General features: G+C 41.1%; 4 protein-coding genes across 5 annotated transcripts; 2 read left to right on the top strand and 2 right to left on the bottom strand.

The window, feature by feature from the left end:
* Positions 1-12: 12 nt before the first annotated feature.
* Positions 13-3,252, bottom strand: LOC134667428 (glucose-induced degradation protein 4 homolog). The gene is made up of 4 exons (XM_063524833.1): positions 2,662-3,252; positions 2,349-2,516; positions 1,377-1,609; positions 13-784 (listed from the first exon to the last, which is right to left on the bottom strand). Exons 1-4 carry the CDS (start codon positions 2,806-2,808, stop codon positions 721-723), a joined length of 612 nt encoding a protein of 203 aa, XP_063380903.1. The 5' UTR covers positions 2,809-3,252; the 3' UTR covers positions 13-720.
* Positions 3,253-4,267: 1,015 nt separating this feature from the next.
* LOC134667426 (serine/threonine-protein kinase N) lies at positions 4,268-8,728 on the top strand. Its single transcript, XM_063524830.1, has 2 exons — positions 4,268-5,817; positions 6,485-8,728. The coding sequence occupies exons 1-2, from the start codon at positions 4,511-4,513 to the stop codon at positions 8,301-8,303; spliced, it is 3,126 nt and encodes a 1,041-aa protein (XP_063380900.1). The 5' UTR covers positions 4,268-4,510; the 3' UTR covers positions 8,304-8,728.
* Positions 8,729-9,845: 1,117 nt separating this feature from the next.
* On the bottom strand, positions 9,846-11,297 carry LOC134667425 (BTB/POZ domain-containing protein KCTD5). The gene is made up of 2 exons (XM_063524829.1): positions 11,061-11,297; positions 9,846-10,981 (listed from the first exon to the last, which is right to left on the bottom strand). The coding sequence occupies exons 1-2, from the start codon at positions 11,259-11,261 to the stop codon at positions 10,529-10,531; spliced, it is 654 nt and encodes a 217-aa protein (XP_063380899.1). The 5' UTR covers positions 11,262-11,297; the 3' UTR covers positions 9,846-10,528.
* A 1,147-nt stretch (positions 11,298-12,444) lies between these two features.
* On the top strand, positions 12,445-21,249 carry LOC134667423 (BRD4-interacting chromatin-remodeling complex-associated protein). Of its 2 annotated transcripts, none has more exons than XM_063524828.1 (13): positions 12,445-12,839; positions 13,014-13,238; positions 14,709-14,841; positions 15,058-15,210; positions 15,342-15,461; positions 15,905-15,996; positions 16,461-16,632; positions 16,983-17,112; positions 17,902-18,087; positions 18,874-18,962; positions 19,443-19,630; positions 20,231-20,353; positions 20,501-21,249. In XM_063524828.1, exons 1-13 carry the CDS (start codon positions 12,603-12,605, stop codon positions 20,651-20,653), a joined length of 2,001 nt encoding a protein of 666 aa, XP_063380898.1. In that variant the 5' UTR covers positions 12,445-12,602; the 3' UTR covers positions 20,654-21,249. The 2 variants fall into 2 exon arrangements, with proteins under 2 accessions (XP_063380898.1, XP_063380897.1); XM_063524827.1 differs by having other exon boundaries at positions 13,008-13,238.
* The last annotated feature ends 248 nt before the right edge of the window (positions 21,250-21,497 follow it).

Genomic DNA, 21,497 nt, shown 5'->3' with positions numbered 1-21,497 from the left:
AAAGTCTCAAAATTGCTGTAAAGACATTTTATTGAAAATATTCAAATATTTATGATCAAGTCAAAATATTAACTTGTTCAAAACAAGGTTCCCTGCACTTGCACATACTTCGTCAGATTGATTTGAAATGGCTTACATCTACAACAATGACATCAACGTACACGACGATCAATGGTTACAGTGACATGATCACTTACACACAAGTAATTTGTACAAAATATCACAATAATAAAAACTTACTATTATTGAGAAACATATACATTAACTACCACACTTTTTGGCCGATCATGTTCCAATGTCAAAAAATAAATAAGAGTATAATTTTATGCAACATACATATAAAGTAGTATATAATTACTACACATTTACTAATTTCATTTTGCTTGACTACGATGTTCAGATAAAGCAGCATAATATTAGATATTACACATATATTAGTCACCAATAGACACTAAACTGAAGTATGTGCAAGACCAGACAGCTGCTGTTCGTGATTCACACATAAATTCAAATCAAATTGCTACAACATTACAGATTATTGAATATTTTGTTCTGATGAATTTTTTGTCATTGGCCCTGCATCTTTCACTTACATTTATTTTACTGAAGAAACTTAAAAACTGGTATATTTATCTTTTCCAAAGATGATAGATAGACTTAGGGAGCATGTAAGTACTAGCGGACACAAATAACCATCCAAACTTGAAAGTCTGACACATCTCATCTGAACTCATAAATTTGGATGCTGTGTTCCGGAACATGACTTAGAGTCAAAGATTGAAACCTGGAATTAATAGAAAAATAGGATATTGGTGGTATTCCAACTTCACTTATTATAAATATGCAAATAAAAGTTGCACACAAGTTGTATATCACAGTTTATCAGAGTATTGGCCTCATTGGGTGTATAAATATTCATAAAACTATAAGTAAGCCTTAATCTACATATAAACAGTAAGTACAATGACACTTTACAGATAATTATTATATGTATACATAATGAGGCCCATACTATCTTCTTTCAAGTACAATAGAAACCGCTTATTAAATTCTCCATAAATATATTCCTGTACCTTGAGATTTTTCAATCATTTAGTTTAATTTACATGGAGTCATATTGTCTGCATCTAATTATAGTTTTTTTTTTAGCATTAGAGAAAAGGAAAACAATCTTGTAGTGTCTTTATTGAAAACACTTTTGAAAAATAACGAGTAACTGACTATATAGACCCCTCAATGCATATGCTCAGCCATCTATAGAACATGCTGCATATGCAAGCAGTGGGAAGATTTTTTTTTAAATCAAATAGCTTCAAAATTGTATTAAGCGGATTCCATCATACAAATAAAAACTTAGTAAAAATGTCAATGCTTACCACTCAGAACTTCGATGATAGTAATAACCTTCTATTGTTGCTGCCGACTTATGGAAGCATATGTAATAAAAGCCAGCGAATGAAGCACCATTTATATCCTTAATTGTATGGTCCGGCACTAGGAAATGTTCTTTCCACCTCATAAATACATAGTCAGCCTTTGCGAGTGAGTCATAGTCAAATGAATCGGAGTTGAAGGTCTTCAGGTATGGAACAAATAAGTCAAATTTACTCTGAAAAAGAATAAATAAAAATTGGATCAAAACAATAACTTGATAATGGTCTGTCCCTTAACAAGTACCAACCCCTTTTTTAAACCACACAGTCATCAAGTCAAGTACTTAATTAAGAAAATAAAGTTGGTAGTAATATATTTTAAACACTACTTTGAAATTCACAAGAACACTGAGGTCATTAGCATCAATATAATTAGTTTAGAGTTCATTGACCCAGTTGATAACTGATAGATATGAGGAAAAAGTTACATTTAGCACTCTATTATTGATATAAATAAAATAATGAATGGTAATAAAGCAAATGATTATCGTTGTATGATCAATAAGATCATTTGAACCTTTAAATGCAAATGGAAGCAATCAACACATCAAGTTATGCAAATTTTTTTGCTATAATTGTTATTTTAGGAAATAGTTAACACTTGGCAAGCACCCCATTTCGAATACAGACAGACAGAGTCGCACCATAAGGGTTCCTTTTGTACCTTTTTGTTATGGAACCCTAATGAACCCATGCAGCGGGTTTTTGGCAGTGAATGTGTTAACTGATTTTCTGGATGTAAATAGATATTTTATACTTCAGTACTTTATAATAGAGATATACCTACAGGTGTATAACTGATAGTGCAGAAAGAAGTTTGAAAGGAATCCTACAAGTCACATAGATCTTAGCTTAATTCCATTCAGAAACAAAAATAAGATTTCAAATGTGAATCTAATAGAGATAGGTACTTACCCAATGTTTCCTATCAACATCCTCGTCAGCATCCCATTTTCGAGTCAGGAATGGATATTTAGCTGATATTATTTCACCATCAAAAAAGGTGGTAAGTGTTGGAAATTCTTCTGTGAGACCTTTTATTTTTAAGTAACCACAAAGGTATGAATTCTCCTCATCAACATGCTAGAAAAACAAAATAAAACATTTAAGATTGGACTAAAGTATACCAATTCTTAATATTAATATACACAGTAAGTATACATATATATAAATATGATGATATTAAGGTTATGTGAACTAGTTGAATGTATATTTTTTATACACTTACCTGCAAAACCACCTCGACTTCGTATGAGTTGCCCTTAGATTTCTGATGGCCTTGGAATTTTGACCCATTGTACAGCAAGGATTTAGTCACGCCAGGCTGTTTGGAGTTTGCTGGCGGCGGTGGAGTAATGTCAACCTTCACTGGCATCGTCGGTCCATCAAATACAGGAAACTAGTGTATGATCTAACGTCACTACCAGCAGGAACCACAAAACCAGATTTGCGGCACTGAGTTACAACTCCAGGTACATTTTACGCAGCAGCAGAAGGCATCCAAGGTACAGCACCTGACACCTGACAGCTTGCTCCTTTTTCCAGTAGATTCTACAGAAACTTACACAATTTTCTACTTGGGCTTAATTTGGCGAGTCTAATTTTCGTTGCTTGCTTAATTTTGTGGTAAACAAATTTGTTAATAGATCACTTTACTTTGCTAAAAAATTACTGAGAAGAAAGGAGGAAGTGAAAGTTAAAGTTGGTACACACTACCGCACAGCGCGCCGTGATGACGAAATACAAAATTACGAAATGTATTTTCAAGAACCGAACAAACAAAAAATAGAATGCTTCACTTACGAAGGAAAACAAATTATTTGCTTCAAAAATAGCACATAATACAAATAAAGCAGTGAAATAAAAAAATAGCACTTAATACAATCGTTTTACTTCTGTTCGATTTACAATCGATTTGACTATTTCAAGGGCCCAACCTTTTCTGTTCTCTTTCACGACGCAGCAACTAGTATCATTTCTCTCTCCTCGCTCTTTTAAAATGCCGTTTGTCAAAAAAGGACAACCATACTGTTGACAAGGTGGACTTCAAATCAAGTGTTGCCTTTCTTGATGCGCCCAGGCTGTGTATGTGTGCGTAAAAGCGTATATGTGTGCTCTTTTAGGGATGTGAAAAGTCGATTTTAATCATGTTATATATCGATAAACGCTACACAGCGGAACGAAATAGCGATTAATTGAAGCTTCAATATCTTCGTTAAACATAAACATAATTGAAATGCTAATGGATAATGACTATATTATAATATAATTCAATTATTGCGGAACACCTATTTTAGGAGGTATTTATGTATTTTAATTAAATATCTGAACTTTCCCTTGGTTCCCTGCAGGGGCGTGACTATAAAATTGTGATCTGATAACCACAATAAAGAATAAAAGCGTTTTTGGTCATTTTAGGTATCGTTAAGCCTTTGAAGTAAAATTAAAATTGCAAGAAATGTCGATAGTTTATCGATATGACTTTATCGACATGGCTACAGCAACGTGGGCCGCTTTGTTAATCGTACACTAAAGTAGCTAACACACTACCGCACCGCACCAAGGTCATTGTGGGACGCACCCATAAGTAAAAGGGAGAAAGCGATATCTCTTTCTCCCTCTTACTTATGGGTGTGTCCCACAATGACCTTGGTGCGGTGCGATAGTGTGTTAGCTACTTAAACAAAAGTGGCAACAGTGACAGCTCGCTGAGACACCGTCTATATATATATTATGTCTATGGACTATTTATATAAATGGCAACACCGTCAAATCCATTCCCAAATCATTCACTCATTCACGCTAGTCTTGTCTATGATTTAATTATCATTCATTCAATCAGAGGATTTCGTTTCGTAGTTCGTCGTAGATGTGTTTCGTTTTGTGATTTTGCATTTTTAACTAATATTTATGTTTAAATTTAACGCTTTGACACAATGATTTCTTTTTTCATTCGAAAAAGCATCCGTATGAGCAAACGTTATAAGTTCTTGAACACTTTGTGATCTACAAGCAATAGTAGTGATATTTTCCCACATAATTATGGTTAACTGACGTTAGTCTGTGCATCCTCAATTATGGCAGACCCAGGTTATTACCACAGTGATTATATTCGGCACCCCGTTCTCTACGAACTGGGCGTCAAGTATGGAATTAAGACGGAATGTATTCCAGAAATAGCTTTGCCCTCTAAACTGGAAGAACTCAAGGATGTGATACGTAGAGAGATACGTAAAGAACTCAAAATAAAGGAAGGTGCTGAAAAACTACGTGAAGTCGCCACGGACCGCAGATCCCTCTCTGACGTCGCAAACATCGTAAAAAAAGCGAATTTGAAGCTCAATGAACTCAAGTCAGACCTACAAGAGCTCGAATCGCAGCTCCTCCTCTCGCGCGGTCAGTCGACGCCGACGTCACCCGAAGACTTGTCGTACGATGAAGAGATCATTCTGGCGTCGGAGGCGGCTCAGCAGCAGCGACAACTTGGCGAGGCCACCACGGATCGCAAACTCGCCTCTCTGGAAAAGCAGCTCAATATCGAACTCAAGGTGAAGCAAGGCGCGGAAAATATGATTCAAAGTATCACCAGTAGCAACCAGTCGCGCGACAAGAAACTCCTCGCTGAAGCTCATCAGATGCTAGCAGATTCTAAGGACAAAATCGAGTACCTCAAATTACGCATTTCTAAATTAAGCAAACAACAAAAAGGGGACCATGCTGGTGCCAATGGTGATGGAAGGAACTTAGATATGAGTGGGGTAGACCAATTGTTGGATGAAAGAATTGCAGAGTTAAGAAACAGACTCCGAATTGAGGCAGCTGTAGTTGAGGGCTCCAAGAATGCCATAAGACTCTTACAGAGTGACAAGAAAGTTACAGACAAGAAAGCTTTACAAGAGGCACAGACTAGCCTGCTTGAATCATCTCAGAAACTGGACTTGCTTCGGAGGTCTTTAGATATGCGCCGCCAAGAGCTTCCAGCAGAAAGTGCTGCATTTATAGAATTGGGTCATGAGTTACGCAGTACTGGTTCTAGCCCTGGTTATGTGAGTTTATCATCTGGGAGTGGATCCCGGGCTCAGTTCCTGTCACCTGCTCCTATGATCAGCCCCTGTGTTCAAGTGACCGGTACGCTAGAAGTCCGGTTGATGGGTTGCCAGGATTTATTAGATGATGTACCCGGTCGCAGCCGTCGGGACCCGCTAGCAAGCCCATCAGACCTTAAGTCATTTGTGAAAGGTGTGACGATACGTAATTCCATGAAGTACACATACAGTATCAAGGAGGACACCAGCAATGAGATTATGGCTGTGATGAAGCTGGACAACCATACGGTGGCGCAGACCAGCTGGAGGCCCTGCTCCCAGCAGGCTTGGGATCAAAGGTAATTGTTTCGTTATTACAATTTTTTATTTCAGGCTCATGAATTCCAACAGAAATTCAGATAGAATCGTCCTTATTGCATATGAAGCATAAAGGACCCTATGATGAAAAGCCACTTCTTACCTTTATTTTATACCAAGAAGGAAGTAGATAGAACTAGATAAGTTTAAAAAAAATTGTGAAATAATAGCTGTAAAAGAAATTGCATTTGTATCAAATTGTAATTTCAAGAAGACATACTTAACTTAAATTGATTTATCCGATTATTTATTACATAAATAATATAACACAGAAATGGTGTGTAATATCTGAATATATTGCACACTGTAAGGCTTTACCTTAACTAGCTAGAGGCTAGAGGATGCACAAATACATATTCAAATACTGCTATCTCAATAATGAGATAAATAGTGCTTCCTATTGTCTTATTTGAACAGACACAGAACATTTTAACTGTTATAAAATCAGCAATTGCAATCTACCGTCTAACCTCATTATGTACCTGTACTTCCTTGAATGTATTATCTTTATGATTCTTTTCATATTAGTCATATCTTATCAGGTACACATAATGTATAGTATGAATAGTATGACTAATTTTACTCAACTTAAGCTTAGAGTGACACTTGTTATGTTAAGATCAATGATTTTGATGTTTTATTTTACAGATTTACTATAAAGCTGGATAAGTCAAGAGAACTTGAAATTGGTATTCATTGGAAGGATTGGCGTGGGCTGTGCGCCGTGAAGTTTTTACGACTAGAGGAATTCATTGACGACATCAGGCATGGCATGGCCTTGGAGCTGGAACCCCAGGGCCTATTATTTGCTGAAATTAAATTCTTGAACCCCATCATATCCAGAAAACCAAAACTCCAGCGTCAAAGAAAAATATTTAAACAACAGGGTAAGAACATCCCAAGACCTTCATATGGGGAAATGCACATACCCGCGGTTGTACTCGGCAGGCTCTTAAAGAGATCTTCACCCTCAATACAAAACAACATCCAAACAGCCCACATTACGCCTCCACAGCAGCTCAACTTCCAGTTTGGATCAGCAGATAACAAAGATGTGGAGAACCCGAATACTACTCTTGGTGGTATGGCCGGTGTCCGGCCTTTGGGTCTGCCTACTACTGCCTCAGCCCCACAAACACCAGTAACTCCTCCACCCAAGCCGGCATTCCCACCTCCGCATGTCTCCACCTTACGAATGGAAAAGGAACTCCAGGAAGCATTTGCATTTTTAGAAGATTCTTACGCGCGGGATAATTTTGCACCAAAGGAACCGCAAACACCCTCATGTGATACCCCGCTTGTTGAGTATCCGCCTTCGCCATCACCTAAACTCGTTCTGGAGTTCCCAAGCAATGAGGATCAAATTGTGGAGGTGACAAGTAACATGAGAATATCATCTTCCCGCTCCTCTTCAGTTATAGAAACCATCAAAGAGTTGGATTCTCGCCGACAATCCTCAGGGGAGATGTCAATGGAATGCTTTAGATTGTTGAGTGTTCTAGGAAGAGGTCACTTTGGCAAAGTCATATTAGCTCAATATCGACCCACTAATGAATATTTCGCAATTAAAGCTTTAAAGAAAGGCGATATTATAGCAAGAGACGAAGTGGATTCATTGTTGTCTGAGAAAAGAATTTTTGAGGTAGCTAACGCGATCAGGCACCCATTTTTGGTGAACCTGTTCGCATGTTTCCAGACTGACCAACATGTGTGTTTCGTGATGGAGTATGCAGCTGGTGGTGATCTTATGATGCACATTCATGCAGATGTGTTCACTGAACCCAGGGCAGTATTTTATGCAGCTTGTGTTGTATTGGGCCTACAGTATTTACATGAGAATAACATTATTTATAGAGATTTAAAGTTAGACAACCTTCTTCTAGATACCGATGGGTTCGTCAAGATTGCGGACTTCGGCCTCTGCAAAGAGGGTATGGGATGGGGTGACCGCACGGGCACTTTTTGCGGAACACCAGAGTTCCTCGCTCCTGAAGTGCTAACCGAGACCTCGTACACGCGGGCCGTCGACTGGTGGGGTCTCGGAGTATTGATCTTCGAAATGTTAGTGGGCGAGTCGCCTTTCCCGGGCGAGGACGAAGGCGAAGTATTTGACTCGATAGTTAACGACGAAGTGCGGTACCCGAGGACTTTATCATTGGAAGCGATAGCGTTAATGCGTCGCCTGTTAAGGAAAAACCCCGAGAGACGCTTGGGATCGTCGGAGAGAGACGCCGAGGACGTGAAGAGGCAGGCCTTCTTCCGCAACGTGAACTGGGAACAACTACTTCTTCGTAAAGTGAAGCCACCATTTGTGCCAACTATTAATAATTTGGAGGACGTGAGCAACTTCGACAGCGAGTTCACGTCGGAGGCGGCGGTGCTGACGCCGCCGAAGGAGCCGCGCGCGCTGAGCGCCACGGACCACAAGCTGTTCCATGACTTCACGTACATGGCGGACTGGTGCTAGCCCCGCGGCGCCGCAGCTACATACAGCTACAAATATTAAGATATTAGTTGTAATTTCAAAACTACAAACAATAAACCCCCATTGCCTTACAAAAGTGTGTAACATTTCTGTATTTTGATAATAACTCTGTTATCTCTACAGATGAGTGTGTAGATTGTCTTGTTAACTTGTATTTAGTGCGGTTAAAATGCAATATTTTATAATTAAATATGTAATTTAATATCATAAGTTTAAAAATGCGATAATGTTTATTTTTTTAAAACATCGTCTAATAGATTTATTATATATAAAATGTAGTTATGAATTTGAATAACTTAGAAATAACACTAATATAAGGGAAGGAGTGTCAAATCATTATCACTTTTACGTTCTCAGTCAGTTGTTTACTTACATCATCAGTGAAATAAAGGCATCATCAGTAAGAAGCATTATGTTTTATTGTCCCATTAGATAAGTTACAGGTTACGGTAACACATTAAACAGAGCTGTACAGTTCGCACACTAGACGAATTCGAGAAACTAGAGGAAGCGGGCTGCGCCGAAGGGCAAGCGGTGCTTCCCTCCGATTCCGTGTGCAATCTCTACCTAAAAGTTTCGATCAAATCATCAATATAATAAAGACGCGGTGCTGCACCTTTATCTAACGAATGCACCTAGGGTTGCCAGATCGAAAGGCGCTATTATCGGGAAACACTATACATTTTTCGGGATTTTGGGACTTAAGTCGGGAAAAAAAATACATTCAAATTAAAGTGATTGTATTAAAAACAACGATATTTTACATTATTGGCACTACGTCAGCTCGCTCGCTCGACGACAGTTCGGAACTTTAAATTATTGTTTTATAACGTGAAGCTGTTTTTCGGGACAGTTTACACTTTGTCGGAAATCAGGAACACATGCTAAAAATCGGGAGAATCCCGACCATCTGGGAACCCTAAATGCACCCTAACAACTTACGGGAGGGGTAGGTACAATACCTATAAGTACGGGTTTTACGTTTATACCTATAGTTCCTGCTAATTAAATTTGGCATATTGATCGCGCTACTTCGACTACATTACAGAAGCCCAATAGTGGCTACTACTTATCTATCATCGTAAAATCCTATGTAAATTATAAAAAATACACGAAATACAGGGTAGTTGCGTTAGTTTCCGCATCCAGGCTCTAGTTTTCGTTCACTTGACGGCTGGTTACATAGTTCTAGAGGGTTTAGGTCACTACGCTAAAGCAATGGTTGCGGACTTCTCAGTCACATACATGTTTGGAATTGTGTTCAATTTTCACAATGGTTTCATTCACTGAGTAGGCGCTACCTACACCCTATGCACCTATACAACCCTACATTCCCATTGTCCTATCTCACATTGTAATCTACAATAGGCACGACCAAAGAGCAGTATAATATATTGTTTCTGTTCCAACACATTGTTTCTATTCCTTGAAATAGAAATAGCAACATTGTATTTTTTATGTACTCTACAATGTAAATCTAATCATAAAATAAGAAACACTAGAAATAAAATAAAACAGCAGATATGGAAACGTAAAATTTATATTTTGCGAATGAGCATATCTGGGAAACTGGTTACTGATTATGAATAAATGTATTATTATTTACAAAATGTCGTGTATGAACAATAAAGGCCTCATGCTGTTGATATTACAAAAAACAACTATTATACTCATTACACTACCGACAACCAAAAACCATGTACTTGTAATTCCGATACTTATTAAATACACCCAATGTGCAATCTCTAGCTGAATCTAGGACTTCATATTTTCTAATTTTGTGAAAAAACAAAATTAGATAACTATTTTAAAAGCATTGAGTAATACCTTATAATCTGCTTATGGAATGTCGGCAGTTACACTCATACAGTGTAAATATAAATGGTTTTACATTACACAACAGTACTTTGCTTCACACAACTTAATGACTATCATTAACTAGACTTGAAAATATTGTAAAACAAAGTCACAATAACATTTTAAGTAATACAATTTTCTGGTTTTTTTTTTTTACTTTATATCAAACTGAGTATTCAGTTGCCATCTAATTGACATTATGCAATTAACATTCCATAAACTGAGATTTAATGATTTTGGTTAATTAATAATACAAATCATGTTGAGTCAAGGAAATAACTGACTGTCACACTACAAATACTTATATACACATTCCACACAGAGCTAACAGTCTCAGAAACTAGTAAAGCTCACATCCGTGAACCCTTTTGCTGAAGCACCTTGGCACGGTCCGTCGGCTCCACATCATTACTGTTGAGGGAGCTGCCACACTCCCGACTGACCACACACAGGAACTCCGCGTGCTCGTCGTTGCCGTAATTGTATTGAGAACCAATATTAATCAGCTGTTCAAACTTCCAACCGTCTGACATCGTCGACACCATCTGAGTTAGCTCCTCTTCATGGAACTGCAAAACCCTATACACATGCTTCTTTGAGTCTTTCAGTGGCCTTCGTTCTCTTAAGCATATTCTTTCTTTGACTAATCTTATGAGCTCTGTTATATTGTAAAACTCCGCTTCCTCGAGGACTCCCTCTTCGGCGATGTCATTGTTGATAACCAGTTTACCGTGTCGAAGATAATTCAATACGGGCGAAAAATACGTTGGATCTCTGTCTATCAGATAAGCACCTGTCGCGTCCTGAAACAATCGACTTACTTAAACACTGTCAGGGGGGTAAAAGGCTATAAATTCAAACAATAAATAAAATAGTACATACCCTGTCTGAAATCAAGTCACTGTCCTCTTGAACTAATCGATACAAAAATGAGTTAGGGTCACGGGATAAAGTCGTTTTAGTAGTTAAAAAATAAGTTCCTCCGACATTCAGCTTAACCCACTGCTTACTACTCCGCCTTTCATTGTTAAATTTCTGTATATTTTCTTTAAAAAAATCACCGTCACCAACTTCGTCCGCCATGGCGTTCCATATACCATAGACAGAAGTTTAATATTTCTCTGAATGGATTTGACATGAGTTCAAAATTACTTAAAGCAGTAACACACAACCGCACCGCACTAAAGTCACGGTGCGCCGCACCCAGGTGGCGCCCAAGTCGCGGTGCGGTAGTGTGTTACGTCTATAACTAAAGTACTTTTTCTTCTGACGGAAATAGCTTGACAGACTTTATTATTCAATAATTATAATAATTAAAATTCACCCTGTGCAAAATTGCAGGGAGTAAACCAGAAAAAAAAAAAAAATTATAATAACCATATGGGGCATATGGGGGCAGCTTGTGGCGAGCTGACGGTGAGTGGCGACACCGCGGACCCCTATTCCAGAGGGCCCTGTCATCTGGCCCTCGCCTCTGTGCTTGCCTTGATTGGCCGGCCAGAGTGGAGTCGCAAGAGCGCGACCTATGCTCCAGGTTGGAAGTGTAAAATGTCATAACGCCGGCGGCCTGCTGAACGGATCACCGGGATCTGGCTACCGCAGACTCACCTCTCGACAACCTTACAGCCGCTCCGAAGTGTTGCCCTATTGTCGCACTGTGCGTGCGGCCGTTGTAGGGCCCACTAAATGAGTAGGCGAGTCACCACCTGTCTTACACAATTTTGAGACTGATTGTCACGGCAGGTGTCCGCTAGTCTCTCCCATAGCCCATTATCCAGTCCATCCAACTTTCAAATCTATAGCCCATGACCTTAGTTCCCATCGCAGCACAAAAGTGCTGCACTCCAATAGTCTTTGCACCTGGCGGAGACCATCTCCGGATGTATCACATTGTGCGTTCGGGGATAGTATCCGACACGTGTATCCCTTGCCTTTAGATTAAATTGTCTTAAAGGGCCTCTGCGCTGTTGGCTTCGGCCCCACGCACGCCTCCCAAAAGTCCGGGATCCCATGGTCCCGAGATGTGGAAAGGACAAATAAAAACTAGTGATATTCCATAGTTAAAATGGTTCTCATTATTAATCCCATTTTCCGTACGGAAGGACATGTGCAAGCGAGATAACGCTATGCATTTGTAGAGCGACGTCTCGTTCCCACCTGTCATTCCGTACGGAAACCGAATGAAAATTCCGTGCGTGTATGGCCAGGCTTATAAAAAAAACTTTTCATAAATATTTTGTCTGTGGTAAAAGAAAAGTCATTTGTTTGACTTGACTGACGTTTACATTGGCGTTCTTTTCGTCTCCGTTTACGTTTTTGATAAAAGTTGTAATATTTATGAATTAAACATCTCTGAAAATTGTGGCTTTCCGAAGTGTTCGCTGATACCATGTTAAATTGATAGAAGAAACAAAGTGATCTACCATGAGTAACAATTTAGAGAATGAAAGAACAATTACTGCTGGCAAAATGTATCCAATTGATTTGGCACCACAGAAAATCACTATCGTGAAAAGTGTATCCAATTCCGAGGTGAAAATGACTCACTTGATTACAAGCCAGCCCAAGACAACAGGTGCAGGTCAAATAATCACTCACGCCGGGTCTATGGGCTTGATTCGTCCTGCTTCTCAAATTCTAACTCCTGGCGTCGGTTCGCAAGTACGTCCATATTATACACTTTTACGAGCTTACAAACGATTATTCCCACAATGTACCTCTGTATTTAGGTTTTAAACACAATAAGAAACATTTTTACTGTCACTATCTTATTTTGGAGAAGACTTGTTTCTATCTTTTTATTTCTTCAATTATTATTTAATATTACAGCAACAGATGATTGTCAGTGGATCCCCAATCCTTCAAGGGACATCAATAGTGAGCCAGGGTTCTCAGCTCTTGGGGCAGAGTTCCCAGATCATAACTCCACAGTTGCTCAGCGGCCAGATATTGCAGCCTGCTACACAGATCATTAGCCAGGGGACTCAGCTGTCTGTGCAAGTGTCTAGTTCCAGCCCTAGTGTGCAAGTTAGTGTGGCATCCCCAGTCAGCGGAACACAGGTAACAATATGTTGCTCTACTCTAACTGGGTAAATCTAAGTAGCCTTTTTGAAATATTTATATTTAATTTATTAATTTAATTAATTTTTTTTTCAGAAAAGTATGATACAGTCGCCATCAGATATATCGCCTCTATTGTCAGGGTGTTCGAGTGCGTGTTCAGATATTGTGAACACCTTGACCGCTCCGATATATCTGATGGCGACTGTACATTTTAAACTTATAGTAGGTTCGCCAAACTTACACAAAATAGGTTAAAGCCAAAAATATGTTGAGGTCATTATTCCCCTGAGTTGCAGAAGCAATTATCTTGTTTGTATAATCTAGAATTCAATAAAAGTCCAAAACAAGGCAATGGCTAATATAATTCATAGCCAGAAATAATGCTCGAGGATTCTTAATGTAACGTAAAACATAACATCTGTTTTTCTAACCCTGTAGATGCCTAATATTATTTACATACAAAGCATGGCCCCGGCATGCTCTTGGCCAGTTTTTTTTTTGTTTTTTGTAAGTTCATACTATAATTTGTTACAAATATTTATAAAATTTTTAGTATAGTATGCTCTCTGTGAGAGTACCTACTATTATTTTATTACTTTTTTTTGTTTATTATTAATTTACACAACATATTCATATATAACTACAATTGTTAAGAAAGCAAAGAGCCTTATCTACCTCATAAGAAAAGCTTTTGGGAATCTGACGCCAGATATGATGCTAAAAATCCACAAAACCTATGTTAGGCCTATATTGGAGTATGCGTTTCAAGTGTGGAGCCCTTATTTTATCAAGGATATTGAGATGTTGGAGAAAGTTCAACGTAGTTTCACCAAGATACCGAAGAAACTCAAAAACATCTCCTATGAAGAAATACTACACTTCTTAAAGCTCACAACCTTGAAGAAGCGCAGAGAGCGTGGAGATCTGATCGAGACATACAAAATACTAACCCAACACTATGATCTCAAAAATTTCCATAAAGTGCTAGAACGAAATAACAACAACCGTCTGAGAGGTCATCAGTATAAGCTGATGTCCCGCAGGTCCTACAATAATCCTCATAGACACTTCTTTAGCAACAGAGTGGTCAAAGCTTGGAACAAACTCCCAGAGGACGTAGTATCGGCCCAAAGTGTCAATGAGTTTAAGAATAAACTAGACAAGCACAATGCAAACTCTACTCAACACTGAAAACTCGGTTGATGGCTCTAGATACAGGCATTATCAGTTATTTCAACTGCCTGCCTAACAAATAATAATAATAATATTCCACATTATCATACAGAGCTGGTTCCTACACCACCAAGAGATAAAATTACACATAATGCGCGAAACTTTTAGAATACCATCCAGTACAATGGCTAAATTGTATTCATAAAATAATCTAGCTAGATTTCAGCATTCAGTCTGCTGTGAACAATAACTATTCTCGGGTCACACTGATATTAATTCTGTAATTTTCTACAGGTGTTGAATGTGGGCAGCCTGGGTGGACAACTGGTCACAGGCACTGGTAACCTGGTGGTGAGCTCCTCAGTGCGTACGCTGCCGCAGAGTGTGCGCGTGCTGCCACCGCTGCCCCACCACAATACCAGACCAGGTCAGTTTTATATAGGACAGGTGTTGAATGTGGGCAGCCTGGGTGGACAACTGGTCACAGGCACTGGTAACCTGGTGGTGAGCTCCCCAGTGCGTACGCTGCCTCAGAATGCGCCGCTGCCCCATTACAATACCAGACTAGGCTAGTTATACTTGAATGTTTCATTTAATGAAGTTAAAACTCAGCATGGAGGCAAACATTGATTTATATTTGCAGTTCTGACAAGCGGGGCTCCTCACAGCGGCGGAGTGTTGGTGAGCAAGGCGGTGTCTGCCCACGCGCCGGTCAGCAAGGCTCCCGCCAGCCACGTGCCGCGCGGGCTCGCCGCCGGCGCCTCGCTAGCTCTGCGCCCCGCCCAGCCCGCACAAGGTGACTATAGCCTGTTAAATCTAAATAATGAGTTGTGTTATGTTCTGGTAAAAAAGTCACGTAGGTAATTGATTTGTGTGGAGGTATTGTGAGTGCATAAACGTCACATAAATAGTAAATGTTTGCGGCAGGTTGGTCGGGCGGGCGCGCTCGCGGCGCGCTGGTGTACAACGCGCGCGCGCCCGCGCCGCCGGCCACGTCGCCGCAGCACTCCGCCATCGTCACGCTGCCCAACACCACCGTGCTCGCCTGTACGTAACGTAACCACTCACCCGACGGTCACGACACACACACTCGGAGCGTCACGCTCGATACACGCCACAATTGCATGGCAGTCTGCTTTCTCGTGCAAGAATCTATACGTTTGTATAGATTTCGTAAGAAGAAACGAATTTACTAATTAGCGCTTGCTATGTAGATAGATAACTGGCGGCGAGACTTTTACCTACCAGCAAGAAGCGAGTAGTCGCAAAAGAGTTTTCTCGTAGCGACGGTCGCTTGTTTATCCTCGAGCCGCCCAGGGACCTATTAAAAGGTCTCCTGTTCCATTCTAATTTGAACTTTGTGTTGACAAAATCAAGATTTCATTTTGCTTGGCAAGGTTTGACGTATGGCCGGCTTGAGGTTATAACTTATAAATAAGAAAACTCGTTTATAACCTTTCAAATTCTATAAAATGTTGTTTATCTTGTAGCGAGCCTCTCAAGCGGCGTGATCGCGGGTGCAGTGCGCGCGCCGGCCGCTCGCCCTCTGCCGCTGCTGACGAGGAACTACCAGCCTGCTAAGGTAACATATCTCTCTCAAAAATACACGTCTCTACACGGTGTAACATGAGTAAACCGAATAATTTTAACCACGCATTTCTGAGGTCAAAAGAAGTAAATCATTTAATATGAGTATAGGTCAATTTCGCCAAAAAAATTTTTTTTGTTTTGTTTTTTTTTTTCAGTTTTTTGAATGTATTTGTACATAAAAAATAAATTTTATTGGTAAACTTGTCACTTAAAATTGATTTTTACATTTTTTTTTCGTATAACCTACTTTTGGCAAAGTCGTAATTGTACTGTAGTCCCGAATTTGCGTGTCTTTTTATTGAATTCTTTAAGCCCGATTTAGACGATGCGAGAACTCGCATGCGAGTTTCATTCCAATGCCGGTTTTGATTGGTTGAATCGGACGTAATCCACAGTCCGCAATGTAACTAAAACCGCATGCAAGTTCGCGCGCCGTCTAAATCAGCCCTTATGCAGGTGGTCGGTGTCGGCGTGGGTAACAGCGCACCCCCGCAGTTGTACTACGAGGTGCCCCGCGCGCCGCCGCCGCAGCCGCGCCTGCAGCCGCTGGCGCCGCCGCAGCCGCAAGCGCAGCCGCCGCCGCAGTCGCACGCGCAGCCCCCGCCGCAACCGCAGCCGCAGCCGCTAGGTAACTGTCTGAAGTGAACTTGGCAACGGCGCGCCGCAACCCCAACCGCTCCCACCGCAACTAGCGAACGTGAATGTGGCAACAGCGCGCCTTTACAATTGTACTTGTCTTTTAGGAAACGTTTTTTATAGAGGATATACAAAATTTCATGTTGTTGTGCTGTTGTTGCGGTTCCGTGGGAATCTGCCGAATCCTACACCAGAGCATGTGACGCCGCAACAGAAAACTGAGTCACGAAAATGATTTCTTATTAGTGTATATATATGTTAGTCTGTAAGGTATGTATGGGCCTTAGTAGCCTGAAAATAAATGCTTTGATTGATTGACTATTATTTAATTTTTGTTAGCAGTGACTTCAGTAAGCGTGGTGAACGCGGTGCAGGCGCTGACTGAGATCCGCGGCGCGGCGCTGCCCGCGGCGCCGGCGCAGCCGCCCGGTGCGCCGCGCCCCTCCATACTGAGGAAACGGGATGCTGAAGGGTATGTACTCACAACCAGGAGCGTTTTTAACTGAGGGCTCATTTAGACGATGCGAGAACTCGCATGCGAGTTTCATTACATGGCGGATTTTGGTCGGTCGGTTGAATTGGACGTATAACCAACAGTCCGCAATGTAACTAAAATCGCACGCGAGTTCGCGCGCCTTCTAACTCAGCCCTAACTCCAAAATTTAGGGATACCAAACCTCATAGTGAGCGTTGGGCTGCTATGGGGCGCGCCGTCATAGGTCAAAGGTGCATATTTTTTAATTACACTACCTTGGCCACTTGTAAGCTTCTAAAATGTCAAAGTTGGTGGTTCTAAAACCAACCATAAATTTTCCGCAGTAGGTTTTATAGTATATTTTCTAAAATGGTGCTGTTCATAAATTGAGTCATCTATTTTTGACGATTTTTGACCCCCCCTAAATTCATCCTTCGAGAGGAGCTTTTTCTTCTCTAGTTACACAGTTGCTATAGTACAGTCATTATAGCCAAAAAACCGACCCTACCCGTGAATAATTAGTTCTACTTGGATTTTTTTTCGTAGGTCCCTCGGGGGGGTCACTGGGAGTGTAAATTCAAAAAGTAGACTGAATCAGGCTCCTGCGTATATTCGAAAAATGTTTTTTTTTTCAAAAAAACGGTTGTGCTTGAATAACTCGGCCATTTTATTATTCACGGGTCAAAATCTATAATGACTGTACTACTACCATCGTATAACCTATCGAAGGCGCTGACAGTACTCTCCGTATTGAAAGTGACTAAGCAATACACAAATACATGCCAGGTCACCCACAAAGCAAGCCGCCATGTACGGGCGCACGGGGTGGGAGGACGTGCCGGCCGGCGCCGGCGCAGGCGCAGGCTCCGGCTCGGGCTCCACCACCATGTCGGCCAGCTCCTCGCCCGCGCCCGACACGCCGCCCGACCCGCACCCCGACCTAGAGCCCAGGAAGAAGCCGCGCAAGCAGATGTGAGTACTGACACAGAATAAATAATACTACTAGCAAAGACATATGTAACTTCGTAAAAGATGAATATAGTCTAAGAAAAAAACGTGCCTCGGAAATCAAGAAAAAGTCATTCTTGCATAGATGGCGCACACACCTTTAGCCTATTCTCGGCTAGATGGCGTGACGACACCGTTTCATATTTAACAATTTTAACACATAGATATCAGTGAATGAACATGGGTCAAAATGATATAAAAATAATAAAATCATTTATCCATAAATACTCATTTTATTGATAATTTTATACGTGTTTATTTTGAGTTGTAGTCGTGTGTCGATAGATGGCAGTAAATTTACAGTGACTACAACATTTACTACGACAGGACCCCTCTATACTATCTATTCTTTTTGCTACTAGGTACAGAAGACTCACTCTCTAACAAAACGCGTCTGTTACGATCAGGACAGATATGGCCGCTAGGTGGCGACAGCGCCACGCGCGGCTTATGGCTAGCCACCGAAATTGGTGTGGAACGGATGTACTTTTAACTACCTGTACCAAAGCGACGAAATCGCGGAGTGAGCCACGCCTGGTACTATTCACATATCAGGTCTCTATGCACGACCGAACACGCTGAGAGCACGTGCCAACAGGAGGATTCGGTCCCTTTCTTTCATCATGACTGCGAGATCTTGGCCAGATTCACCGGAGCCACACGCCGATTCTTTTGGTGTACAATGAATTAGAATCTGTTTTTTTTTTTAAGAAATAACGAATCATAATGTAATCGTGTAATGTGTCGCAGGCTAACCAATGACGTCAGACAATGCGAGTTCCCCCCCGAGGATGCGCCCCCCACGCCACCCCCCGTCGAGGTGAAGCCGCCGCCAAAAAGTAAGTCATCTCTGCGGGTTTACATGTATGCAGGAATACGCTATGAATGTACTTATATTAGAACGTCGCCCTGCTTGTTTATAGAGGAGCGTTTCTTTTATTTTTTGCCATTTTTATACATTGTGACCTTTTTTGCCACTTTTTTGTTGTTATTAGTTTAGTATTTTTGTTGTTATCTGAGTAGACTCAGAATCACGAGCTCTTTCGATCCTAATGGGAAATAAAAAAGTTCCAGAGTTTTCTTCTGTTACCATTTCCCCATACACTTTGTATGGCGGTAACAAAAAGGAAAGTTTGAAAAATTTATGGGTATTTTAGGATACTTTTTTTCTCCTATAAGGATGAAAAGGGCTCGCGATCCTGTCTAGAAATAACACAAAAGTGGCAAAAAAGGTCAAAATATATAAAATGGCAAAAAATTATAGAAACGCTCCGAGAAGAGTTTTGCGTACGCGGTAATGAGTGTTGGGACGTGTGCAGGGCCGCTGCTGAGCTCGAGCTACGTGTGCGGCTGGCGCGCCACGGCGCTGCACTTCGCGCGGCCGGGCGACGTGCGGCGCCGCGAGCCGCGCGCCAGAGACATCCTCGCCATCGCGAGCCAGCGCCACGTGCTCGGCACCGCCGAGGGCTGGAAGGTGCACCACCTCACCGCGCAGATGGACGACCTGGTCAGTACCGCAGCCTTAAAGTGTTTACTACACCAGCACTGAGGGTTTCCGGTAGATGGCAGCGCCGTGACGAGAGGTCTTTTTGAGAGCTGCTGTCAAAATCCACCAATAAAAAAACATGGCTAAACATGATTGGTGGGTTCTGACAGCTGGACCTCTCGCCACGGTCAGGCGTGGCTCACTCGCGATTTCATCGCTTTGCTACAGGTAGCTAAAAGTACATCCGTTCCACATCAATTTTGGTGGCTAGCCATAAGCCGCGCGTGGCGCTGTCGCCACCTAGCGGCCATATCTGTCCTAATTGTAACAGACGCGTTTTGTTATAGAGTGGGTATTCTGTACTACTATTATTTATTGTGCCACGGTGCTGTCATCTAGTGAAAAACTCGATCACGGAAACCCTCATTGTTAAATTATATGTTACAAGGTTCGTGGGCGAATGTGGGATAACCCGTCTCCGTCCGTGCTCCGTGTCCGTGCCGTGACAGTTCAACCAAATATGTAGTATGGTCGCTAAATCGCCTCTGCCTCGACAGGGGATAGTTCCGACCTTCGCGCATTGCTATTATAGTTGTCATTTAACCCGTTGCGTGGGTGCAGGTGTCGCTGGAAGCGGACGTGGGGTCGCAGCTGGCGGGCGTGCTGCGCGCGCTGGAGGCGCTTCCGAACCGCGCCACTGCCGCGCTGCAACCGCACTCGCACACACTACTCGAGCTGCTCAAGGTAACAAGTCAATATTTAAATTAAAACACGCCGCCTAATCGTATGATCTTTATAATATTCACTTAATCTAATTATTACAACAAGATAAAAATACCAATTGTATAAACATTAAAAACTTAAAATCATTTTACTTATTTCTTTATACAGGGCAACATTCAAAGAAGCAAGATAGTCTGCGAAGGCATCCAGGAAGCCCGCGAAGACATCCTCCGAGTATTTACACACCGTAACTTCGTGTCCGATATTCTGACGCGGCAGGCCGACAAGCGGAGTTTCCGGAAACACAGATCACAGTCATAATTAACAGGCAATACCACGAAAATTCACCGCGTATTGAGCTCTAATGACATTGACTGAAAGTCTATTATCATGTACACGGTTATTTTCGTGGTACTATAATAAGCTTGAGTCCTAATGCTATTACTTCTGTAATTTGTGGAACACCGCACATTAGGCATCCCTGTCTGGGGCAATACAAATTTATTTAATGAGCGATGCTATTTATGTGATTCTCACTATTTTCAGGGTTCAAAAATAGGGTCGACCGCGAATGTCAAACTGCCCCTACGGTAATTCCTAAAGGCGACTTCATTTGTATGTGAGATCTGACTATGTGTGAAGAAGCAGCTAATAAAGTTGACTATGGTTGTTTTGTATTTTAAAATAAATGTCGTGGACACTCCATAGAATGTGCGTGTCCTAAATTCAGTAAATTCTATTACATAATGCAGAATGTACTAGTGTAAGTTCCTTTTGTAAATAGTGTAAAGAATGTGTATGTACATTTAAGTAATTCTATATGAGTATTAATTTTATGAGAAGAGAATGCCTTGAAAACGAGTTTTACTTGTGATTTTGATTAAATAGATGAAAATAATAAAGAGGATTTCATATAATGCGTGTTTCCTTCAATATAGTATCAGTCTATGCTTGTAGTATTGAATTCAGAGAAAGAGAAAGGCTAAACAAGTGATGAGGGGAATAACGAGAGGTCGTCCACATAAACCGGAACCGCGGCGGTTGGAGGCCTGACAGCGGCGCAACGCCATAACCACTGAGCATATAATCACTACGTTTTAAGAGTCGGCACTTTCGAACAAGCCTTAAACCGAATTATGAACGTACATTGTGCCAACACACCAAA

The sequence above is a fragment of the Cydia fagiglandana genome, chromosome 9 (genome assembly GCF_963556715.1).
Source record: "Cydia fagiglandana chromosome 9, ilCydFagi1.1, whole genome shotgun sequence".
Classification (NCBI taxonomy): domain Eukaryota; kingdom Metazoa; phylum Arthropoda; class Insecta; order Lepidoptera; family Tortricidae; genus Cydia; species Cydia fagiglandana.
This window is presented reverse-complemented; position numbering and strand designations above follow the sequence as displayed.